This window comes from Pan troglodytes, chromosome 5 (genome assembly GCF_028858775.2).
Source record: "Pan troglodytes isolate AG18354 chromosome 5, NHGRI_mPanTro3-v2.0_pri, whole genome shotgun sequence".
Classification (NCBI taxonomy): Eukaryota; Metazoa; Chordata; class Mammalia; order Primates; family Hominidae; genus Pan; species Pan troglodytes.
In genome coordinates this window covers 162,346,557-162,358,189 of record NC_072403.2, presented here as the reverse complement: position 1 = coordinate 162,358,189, position 11,633 = coordinate 162,346,557, and the positions used below count along the sequence as shown (strand labels likewise).

Sequence of the window (11,633 nt, the reverse complement as noted above, 5' to 3'; positions counted from 1 at the left end):
CTTCGCCTTTATCCAGTTGCCCTTCCTCAAACCCACTTTGGGGGTTTTCTTTTCCATCCTCTGGTGGCCCTGCTGCTTGCTTGCTAGTTAAGTGATTTATACATTCCAGGCTGGATCCAAGACAGTGTGGAATGAAAACCAAATGCAAATTGGCTAGAAGGAAGGGCTAGAATAAACACAAACTGAAGACCCCAAACCAACAGTGTCCAAGCTTGTGCATGTATCTGCGCTGTCCCCATGGGGCCTTCCAACTCTGCTCAAAGCAATCTCCAGGGCTGTTCTCCAAGGACAATGGGTGAGTTAGAGAGAAGATCTCTTTGTGCTTCCTTCTTTGCTTTTTAAATTTAAGGTGGACATGATCTCAGGGCTTTGTACAGAAAACTTCTGAGGGTCAGTTGAGTGACCCACTTACCCTGCCATTCCCCACCCTGCTGGGGTCCTCCTGCTACTTCAACTCCATCACCACAGAGACTCAATTCCTGCACTCTGAGGTTCAAATCTGCATCTGCTGAAGAATCTTCCAGAACTGCAACTCCCATCTGCACTGGGAGCATGTCTGCCCACACCAGCTCAAGCACTGTGTGAAGGGCCCCAGTTATTCAGTGTGAAATTGTGTAAGACTTTCTCCTGGAGACAGGACCTTTGCAATCACAGCTTGGGGAATTGTCTTTACAATAACCACTTCCTCTTAGGGAGTCAGCAGCCTGGGCTCAAATCCTGCTTGGTCACTAAGATAGTTTTGTGACTCTAGACAAGTCACAGCACCCCTCTTAGCCTACATTTCTTCATCTATTCAACAAATATTCACATAGCAGCTACTGGCACCAGGAATAGAGAGGGGAGCATGATTGATAAATCATCTTAGAATTTATGATTGCATTATGGGAGTTACTCAGTAAATGAGTTTTTAAAAATCAGGGGGAGGGGGAAAACCTTTGAAGAACAATTTGGCAAGATCTAGAAAAGCTGAAATTTGACTTCTCTTTGACCCAGTAAGTCTACTCTTAGGTATATACCCTAGAGAAATTCTTAAACATTCCCACAGGACAAAGAATGAATGTAAAAGAATTTAAATGACGACTCATAAGAAAATGAAAAATGTGCGATATGTTCGTACAATGGTATAGAGCAGTGAAAATGAATGACCTAGAGCTGTACATATCAACATGGACTATCTCATAAGCATAACTGAAGAATATTGCAGAAAAATGTGTAAAGTTTAATGCCATCTGTGTAGAGTTAAAATGGACAAATATTAGATACTATTTAGTGGCAAGAGTATTTTTTACATGCATGGGCATTAATAAGACCAAATTAGATTAGTGCTTTCTTCTGTGGAGGGAGGAAAGAGGATGGAATTGGGGAGTAATACATAGGCGGTATTAACTGTATTGATAATGTTTTGTATCTTAACCTACGTTGTGGTTACATAGTTTTCATTATAATATTCTTAGGATTTTGTGTCTATATTTTAAATGTTGCCCTATAAATTAAAATTTATTAAATAATGATAAGTGCTCTGAAGAAAATAAACATCTGAAGTGATTGAGAGTGACTGGGGTTTGGTTGGGGGTACTGGAGATTGGGTGGTCAAGGGAAGTTTCTCAGCAGAGGTACTGGGTTGAGCTGAATCATGACTGACATGAAGGGAGCAGCCATAACAGTATCTAGGGGAGGAGCATTGCAGGTGGAGAGAGCATCTAATGCCAAGGGTCGTGAATTGTAAAGGACCTAAGATTTTACCCTCCTCGCAAGATAGCAAGGTAGCCTGACTTAGTAGTGTGGATGCTGACAGAAGACACGAGACTACTGGGTCAGAGCAAGATATGTTATTATTCACAGCAGCAGGCAGCATGCTCTTCCTGTTCACACTGCTTCTCCTTGTTCCCCTCCCATGGTCAATATTCAGAGATAAAGTCAGTATAACTTGCTCATGGATTTGGATGTGCAGAATAAAAGAATCACAGAAATTTAAGATGATGATATGGTTTGGCTATGTCCTCACCCAAATCTCATCTTGAATTGTAGTTCCCATAATCCCCACATGTCATGGGAGAGAACTGATGGGGGATAATTGAATAATGGGGGCAGTTTCCCCCATGTTATTCTCATGAGAATGAGTGAGCTCTCATGAGATCTGATGGCTTTATAAGGGGTTTCCCCATTCACTCAGCTGTCATTCTTCTGCTTCCTGTCACCATGTGAAGAAGGGCATGTTTGCTTTTCTTTCTGCCATGATTGTAAGTTTCCTGAGGCCTCCCCAGCCATGCTGAACTGTGAATCAATTAAACCTCTTTCCTTTATAAATTACTCAGTCTCAGGTATTCTTTATTAGCAGTGTGAGAATGGACTAATACAGAAGATTTCTAGATTTGAGGCTCCATCCCAAAAAGTATGAAATGAGGGGCCAAGTAGGGGTGGAAAGGACTCAAAAGTAGTATTTTGAGCATTAAAAGGTTGTGGTGCCTACTAACATCTAAGTGGAGGGACAGAGAAAGCAGCTGGGAGTAAGAGTTTGGAGTTTCAGGGCAAGGTCAAGGCTGGAGGTCTAGACCAGGGAGGGCCTGGCAGATGGAAGGTGCTAACAGCCCTGGGACTGATGAGCTCACTTGAGAATACTTGCCACGTTTACCATACTCACCTGGTCAGCAGAATCACCTGGAACACGTTAAAAACACAGATTCCCATGTCCCTTTCAGATCTTGCATTCTAAAATTTTATGACTAGATTGAGATATATTTCTGCACACATTCAATATGTACTGAATATTTATTGAGCACCTATTATGTTTCAAGCACTGTGCTTGTTGTGATTGGTGAAGCTATAACAGCATCCGGTGGTTATGAAGAAAGACCAAGAGAACCACTGGGACTTTGGCACTAACTTCATTGAAGCAATAGACCAGCATCTAGTATCTACCTCCAGATTTCTCACTAGGAGGGAAGAATAATCCCTTGTTTGTTTGGGTTATAGTGAGGTTTTTTTGTTTGTATTACTTCTGTCAAAAGCATTCTGACCTCATACACACATTTTATTATCCTATTTATAAAACTAGTAAACAAATAAATAAAACAAATCTCTTTGGGGAAGGGGGGCTTTAATGAATGTTTGATTAACTCAAGTTGAATAAGCCAAACTTCCTTAAACCATCAGTCTTAGTTATAGGCTTTGTTTATTAAAATCTTTTAAACATTCTAAACTTCTTGTGTAATTTATCATATTTAATTTTCTATTTTAGCACTTCAAATCATTGCTATGACAAGGTTATAACCAATTAAGACAAAACATTCTCATATATTTAAGCATCTCTTGTAAATCTAATACATTAAATTTACAGTAAATCTAGTCTAATACTTTTCATGAGCTAAGTTAAATATTCTTATACCTTTCAACTTCAAATCACAAACTTAAAATCAATTTCACATTTCAAATTGGAATCATAAGCTTTTTAAAGATTCAAATCACTTAAGGAGCATACACAAGATTATTCCTAAACTTAACATGAAAGTATCAATATTATGGATTTGAATTATTGCATTATTTCCATAATGAATTCTACACATTCCCAGAGTTGGAAAATCATTTACCCAATAAGGGAACAGAGGTACTATTTACTATTGTCAAGGACTCATGCCCACAATATGGTGGATAACTCAGATGAGCAGAAGTTGCTTAGGATCTCGGGTCATAAGACAGTGCTCCAGCTCTGGGAGACAGTGCCCTGAGTGCCGTGGTTACTATGGGAACAGGAGCCTCCCAGTTTTCACCCTTCAGAGGGTTTTGATTTTAGAACCTTTATTCCAGTTACCTCCCAAGTATTATTTTTATTTTTAATTATTAGAGTAGAAGGAAGTTGGCGACTCCACCTAGGTTAGCTAACAACTTCCTTTATGATCTCATTGGCTTTTGCGTTTACTTGGCACTCTGCAGGCATTGCTAACATATTTCCATCCCACTCTAAAGACATTTAAATGCTGTTGAATTCAATCCTGAACATTTGGCTCTCAGCCATGACTCTCAGGTCATGATAATAACATAAACCAATCCCCTGCCTCGTGACTTTTTAGGAATTTCCCAAATGGGATTATAGCCTCTCACATTTCATTAGAACTACTGTATTTAGCTTGGCAGGATCTTAGCTTTGGGGGCTGTTCTCCCTTGAGCCTGCCCCTGGATGTCCTGGACGTCATTTGCTGAGGCCACCCAGATAGGGAGCGGACCTGGCATCAGCCTTAGATGCGTCAGCCCTTTCCCTCCACTACCCTGCTGGGAGTTCCTTACCATTCCCACCTCCAGTTCTCTGCTATTCACCCTCTCTAAAAGGTAGATAAACGCAGCGTTTTTTGAGTGTCCAGCCTTTTTTGTGGGCTGAGTGGGGCAGGAGAAGGGAGGCACAGTAGCAGCAGAGCTGAAGCCACATTTCTTCTGGACCTCTCATTACTTGTATATATGTGTGAATTGAAAACACGATGTTACCTTTGTTTCCATTTCACACAAATTATAAGAGGGCACTCTGCTGATACCTAGCAAAATAAAATTATATTTCTCATGCCTCTCTGGCATAATATCCACTGATAACTATGTGTTTTTCTTCCACTTACTGATATTCCTAAAAGATGCTTACAAAATGTCTTTTAAAATATCACATCAGTTTGAATACTCTTTGGGAACTCCAATATTTAGAAAAACTAGCCTAGGTGTGGTGGCGTGCACCTGTATCCCAGCTACCTGGGAAGCTAAGGTGGGAGGATCACTTGAGTCCAGAAGTTGGAGGCTGCAGTGAGCTATAATCACACCACTGCATTCTAGCCTGGGTGACAGAGCAAGAATAAAGTAAATAGAGAAACCTATTGGTGGATCATCTTTGTAAGGTGAATCATCCCCAGTTTGTAAATTTGGCTTAAAATGGGGTGCACTTTGCTGGGGTTTGAGCAAATGTGCAATAACTATTTACCCCCAATTTCATGCAGCAGATAAGTCACTCTTCCTTTCATAGGGAGGAGCAAATAAGAAGAAATACTGAACTGTCCTCCAGTACTCCTTGATGGAAGTTTCCATTTTGTGGACAGAGGCAGAGATGTCTAGGAAGAAGTCAATCTTAGTTCCACTTTATGTATGTTTGTATCAATTTTCTTTGGCCCAAAGTGATACTCTATTTAAAGCTGTATTAGACAAATATCAACCGATCTTAGTGTTTCAGAAGAAAATCTTTATGCCTTTCACTGTCCTATTCTGATTTCACCGATTTCTTCAACTTTCCTTCTCCCCTCCTTTTCTTTTTTGTTATATCCAGTTTTATTTTCCAAATTCAGAGTTATGTGTTTTGGGGAAGAGACATCCAGCACCTACACACATCTGGGCCTCCTTCCTTGCAGGTGCAGGGGGATGATAACATTGACGACACTGCTCCACCTCCTGTGAGGTCACATGACTAGTTCTAGCCAAAGGGTTGTGAGACTGAGGAGGTCACTCCTAGGCCAAGGTAGGATGGAATTGTTGGGGTGACCTCTTCCAGTGTTTTCTCCCCCTGCTGCCTCTAGGAAGGAGGCCGCCATGCCCTAGAAGGTGCATCCCACGGTATTACTGGGCTACCCCATGCAAGTAATTGTCTCGGAGGGTTTCCAGGCCTGCAGAGGACTTTGCCTGCCCAATAAATGAACTTTTATCACGTCAAGTCACAAGCATTGCATTTGTTGATTGCCAATGCCCCATGGTTCTCAAAATGTGGTACCCAATCACCAGCATCAGCAACACCTGGGAATACATTAGAACTGGAGCATTTGGGCACCACCCAGCCCTACTGAATCACACACCCTGAGGGTGCGGCCAAGCAATCTGTGCTTTAACAGACCACTAGATGCGTGATGCCAGCAAGTATGAGGACCATGGCTCTACCCCGTGCTGGCTAACACAGCTTTGAGTTAAAAATTCCCTCTTGGCAAAGTAGAGTCTTCAGGTGAGTCCTATTAGTAAGACACAAACCATTTTCAACTTTCTTAATTAAGTATACTTCCTCGCAGTGATGCAATCATTCCATTATTTTTTTGGTTTTAAGGCCTCAGAACAGCAAGAGGATCTATAAGCCTCGCAGACCACTATTTCTAACTTTGAACACAGTTGTCACATGACTGCATTTAATGAACACATAAAAGGAGGTTAATAAGAGCTTGGGGCTGCAGAGAGAAGGAAGAAAATTATCCTTACTTTTCTAGACACCACTGATGGCTGGGGGGCTGTGCTGATTTGCCCTGATCGTGATGCTGCAGCAGAAATTAGTGTGGGGTGTGCTTGGGGCAGAAGAAGTGTCTGGTGTTTCTGGTCCCTAGAAGATCCTCCATTCCAAGGGGCAGCAGGCTGAAATGGATTTTACGTTCCTTCCAAGGGCTTCCTTCCTCTTCTTGATTACTCAGTCGGTTCCCTGCAAGCAATGTGAGCCTCTGGCCTTATTTCTCCTCCGATTCTCATTTCCATTCCTCAAACTCTCCAACTGGGGGACATTCCAAAACAACCCAGTGAAATAAGCATGATATCTGCACCTTCAGTAAATCACTTAACCTAATGATGGACTTAGAGGGCATTTTTAGGCAAATTATTTATATGACTGAAAGAAATGCTTATTTAAATGTATTTCCATTCAGATTTGACTGTGTTCAAATATAAATTTAAAATAAGAGTATAATGAGAACTGTATATGCTCCACCTAACATTTTACCATGTTAGTTCTCGCTCACACTCTCCGAACACACACATATGCACACACCTTCTTTTTTCCTGGAGTAAGTTGTCAATATGATGCTTCATCTCTCAGGACTTCAGCAGGCATCACTCACATCACTAACAATATCACCTACCACCAGATCCACATTCAACATTCCCAGTTGTCTTTTATACCTATGAGATTTTTCCTAAACCAAAATCCAATCAAGGCTTATGCTTTGCCTTTGGTTGTTGGGTCTTTGGTTATCTGAAACAGAGCTCAGACTTTAACAGGCATGCAGATCACCTGGGTATCTTGTTAAAACACAGATTTTGATTCTGGATGTCTAAGTGAGGCCTGAGAGTCTTTGATTCTAACAAGCGCCCAGGTGGTCCCAATGATGATACAGGCCCAGGACCACTCTTTGAGTAGCAAGGACAAGACAGTCCCCCTCGTATTCTTCCCACAGTGACACTCGCTCCTTAAATAGTCCAGGCCTATTTTTTGTAGAATGATACACATTTTGGTTATTCCACCATGCCATTAACTTCTTTATCCTCTGTATTTACTGTAAACTGAAAGTTAGGTGTAAGACTCGATTAGTTTCCATTGACATCTTTGGAAGGAATACTTCATAATGCATCCCAGCAGGAACACTTAATGTCAGTTATCCTACCATTAATGGTGTGCTAGGACTTTGTCACTTGGTTAAGGTGATGGCCAGATGTTTGCATTATAATTTTTAAAATAAAAATTTAAAGAGTGCCTGCAAAGAGTGAGAACCATGGGGCAATGGCAATCGATAACTCCAATGCTTCAGAAGTAAATAACCTGGCTGCAGATCAGATTGATAACATCAACTACACAGAGAAAAAAATCTTTCAAGTTGGTCTCTGATGGGGTAAGGCTGACTCCCTGCAGGCCAACTCCATCTGGCCCTGCAGCTGCCCCTGAGCCACAGGAGGGCTTCTCTGAAGAGGAGGGAGTCCCTCACCCACCCATGTTACATTTGTTCACCTGAATCCCAAGCAGGGCTGCCTTGCAATGACAATGGTGTCTACCACAGTAAGGGCCCCCACCATTTATGAATGTTAACCATGTACCGAGCAGCATGCCAAACCCTATGAAGTAGGTGCCATGGACGGAATGTTTGTGTCCCCCGCAATTCATATGTTGAAACCCTAACCCCCAATGTGATGGTATTAGGAGGGAGTCCTTTGGGAGGTGATGAGGTCATAAGGGTGGGGCCTCATGATGGGATTAGTGCCCTTGTAAAAGGCAGGCCAGAGGCTCTAACCCTCTTTCTACCACATGAGGACACAATGAGAAGTCAGCAGTCTGCAACCCAGATCAGGGTCCTCACCAGCACCTGACCATGAGGGCACCCCGACCTTGGACTTCCAGCCTCCAGAACTGTGAGAAACAAATTTCTGTTGTTTATCAGCCACATACTCTATGGAAATTTTTTATAGAGAGAGTTTTCTCAAGGAAAATGAGGACAAGAAGAAGAAACGCACAGGGAAAGGGGAAAAAGAGGTGAGTAGAGTTGCTTGATGAGAAATCATCCAAGCTGTAAGAGTTTGCCTCTGTAAATATGACACCCCTGGGAGGATGACAGAAGGTGATGGGTGAAGACTACATCTAGCATTCCCAACCTGGCACCTGTGACCCTATCAGTCCCAAACAGCTGTGCTATCATCTGGAGAATAGGGGTCAGTGTGTTTCAGGGGGTGGGCTAGAAGAGAAGGGAGACACTGTGGGTGCTATGTATGGTAAGCAGCTCTCTTTAAGAAAAAGAAAGCAAGTGCTGATTTGTAGTGGTTTTGATGTAAATTCTCCCACCATGGGCAATTTCAAGCTATGAATGTTTAATAACTGTCTTGCAAGATTCTTGAGTATTGAGCAGCTTCTATGAACTACTTACAAGTCAGATCTACCAAACCACTAGGCAGTGCAACTGACCGTTTACATGCCAGCCAGGCCCGTGCGACCCAAGGGTACCCTGTCCTGTTCTGTGAAGGTGACATTTTAGTAACTTTGTTTTTGTTTTTTTTGAGACAGGTTCTCGCTCTGTTGCCCAGGCTGGAGTGCAGTGATGGCATCTCAGCATCTTGACTCACTGCAATCTCTACCTCCCGGATTCAAGCTGTTCTCTTGCCTCAGCCTCCTGAGTAGCTGGAATTACAAGTGCATGCCCAGGTAATTTTTTGTATTTTTAGTAGAGATGGGGTTTCACCATGTTGGCCAGGCTGGTCTCGAACTCTTGAGCTCAGGCAATCTGCCCACCTCGGCCTCCCAAAGTGCTGGGATTACAGGCATGAGCCACTGCGCCTGGCCATGTTTTAGTAACTTTGATGGTTACTTATTCAAAACTAGCAGAGTGTCCCTGAAGTTTGGTAAAAAAAAAAAAAAAAGTAGTTCTCAAAAATTAGTGTCTAAAAGCCACCAGAAATCAGAGAACAGGAGACCATTTGATTAATCTAAATTTAAATTCGAGTCATCATATAGCTGAATTCTTGGGACTATGGTAAATTTCTGATTGTCTCCTCTATGTGAGTTTTTTAAAAATAAAAGAAAAAAGCCAATAGTGATTGTCTAGAATAACTTTTAAAATGTAAAAACCAGGGCATGTTCTTTGTAAAGTGTTCATGCATTTCCAAAGTGGATAAGAAACAGGACTTATGGGACTGGAAGTGCCACAGAGTGTGGAGAGGCTTCTTGATATAGTGTGGCCACCTGAGAAGAGCAATGAGGGGACCTGACACCTGGAGAAAGAGCAGCCAAGAGACCCAAGAGGAGCAGGCAAGAGGCTCAGGGAAAAGCAGGGGCGCCATCTCCCTGCCACTCCCTTGGGGGGCCCTGCCTACACTGTCACCATGATCTGGTCCAGAGGTTTGCGCCTGAGGTCAGGCACCGTGGCCTCCTTGCTGGGGTACCCCACGGGGAGCAGCATCAGCAGCTTTTCATGTGCGGGGCGGCCCAGGAGCACCCTCAGTCGAGGGCCACAGTTGAGAGGAGTGGTAGTGACAGTCACCAGACCTGCATTCTAAAATAAGAGGACAAGAAAGCATTTTAAAGTCAGCAGGCAGAATGACTGCTCTCCCTCTAACCTGGGGACCTTCTTGTCCTGATTATACCTGCTCTTCCTATCATTTCCCTGAAGTTGGGCAGCAAAGAGGCTGCCAGCTCAAGTAATGGCATCGTGAACCTCCCTGCCCCCATCAATCTCCCCACCCCCTCCCTTCTTTTAACCAAGCAGTGGCAAGCTTCTGGAAGAAGAAAAATACTACTATTTTTCATTGATGCTTAAGAAATAGGAATGGTTATTTTACAGAAAAATACTGTAGGAATCCAACTACAGTAGAGGAAAGGCAAAAACACCAGGGAGTTCCTTTTAGCTGAGGGGTTGGTCTGTGTCCTGGTACAAGAACCAAATGATAAGAGAGTCCACCAAAGCAGTGTCCTAGCCCAAATGCAACATAATTTTCCTACTAAATATAAATATTCGGGTTTTTTTTTTTTTTGAGACAAAGTGTGGCTCTATCACCCAGGCTGGAGTGCAGTGGCATGATCTCGGCTCACTGTAACCTCTGCCTCCTGGGCTCAAGCCATCCTCCCACCTCAGCCTGCTAAGTAGCTGAGACTATAGGCATGCACCACCATGCCTGGCTATATTTTGTATTTATTTGTAGAGATGGGGTCTTGCCATATTGCCCAGGTTTGTCTCAAACTCCTGAGCTTAAGTGATCTGCCCGTCTCAGCCTCCCAAAGTGCTGGGATTACAAGTGTGAGCCACCATACCTGGCCAATTTTCCTGCTAAATATTCTTTCCTGAACTCCAGTGATCTGCCTGGAATCTATGATTTGTTATCAATAACTCTAATATTGGCATTTGAACCCATATATATTTATGAACCCATATATATATGAACCCATATATAGATACATGCACATATATGAATCTAGAGTGACTCAATATAGTTTCTTGCTGAAGGTCTCTTATACAACATCATCATATACCTTGATTAACAAAGATTTCACAATACCTGAGAGACTGTTCTCAAGAATACATGCATCAAAAAACCTAACTGATTTCTTCTTTCTGTCATTAGCTCTACTTTATCACGGCGTTTCTTCTCCTTGATCATATCTTCACATAGTATTTGAACGTGCAATGGATAAATCTTAATTTTTTTTTTTTTTTTGAGACGGAGTCTCGCTCTGTCTCCCAGGCTGGAGTGCAGTGGCGCGATCTCGGCTCACTGCAAGCTCCGCCTCCCGGGTTCACGCCATTCTCCTGCCTCAGCCTCCCGAGTAGCTGGGACTACAGGCGCCCGCCACCACGCCTGGCTCATTTTTTGTATTTTTAGTAGAGGCGGGGTTTCACCATGTTAGCCAGGATGGTCTCGATCTCCTGACATCGTGATCCGCCCGCCTTGGCCTCCCAAAGTGCTGGGATTAGAGGCGTGAGCCACCGCACCTGGCCAAGTCTTAAACTTTTTTGAGAAAATATTTACACCTTAATTTAGTGTCATTTTATATCTTGGTCCTTTTCAAGACATAGCTTTTACTCCATACTGAATTTTGTATGTCTCTAGCAGTAGAAACCTGCAAATACACAGACCATATTAAACAATTCCTCTTATTAATATTATTAATGTTAAGTTGACTTCTATTATTATTTTATCTTTCACTCTCTCAATGTGAGTACTTTGGTCTTGTTATAGGTCAGGATTTTTTTAACTGGAATCCTCAGACCCCCAAAGGGCCAAGGATTGAATTTAGCAGGTCCATGAGCTTGAATTTGAAAAAAAAGTTTTCATATTCACTAACATCTAACTGAAATTTAGCAGTTTCTTCCTTTATAAATGTAGGCAGCAAACCACAGTAGTGTTAGCAATATCTATGACTTTATCACCAATGAAATCCACAGTTA

At 42.5% G+C, this 11,633-nt stretch overlaps 1 protein-coding gene across 3 annotated transcripts in view; it reads right to left on the bottom strand.

Annotated features, from left to right (window-relative positions):
• Positions 1-3,149: 3,149 nt before the first annotated feature.
• The window catches only part of IYD (iodotyrosine deiodinase), a 35,505-nt gene continuing 27,021 nt past the window's right edge, over positions 3,150-11,633 (bottom strand). For 2 of the 3 annotated variants that reach the window (XM_527537.7, XM_054686427.1), the window contains exon 5: positions 3,150-9,743. In XM_527537.7, the coding sequence (XP_527537.1) occupies positions 9,561-9,743 (183 nt within the window). In that variant the 3' untranslated portion in view covers positions 3,150-9,560. The remainder of the gene's footprint in view (positions 9,744-11,633) is intronic. The other variant, XM_001135488.7, reaches the window with a different exon arrangement.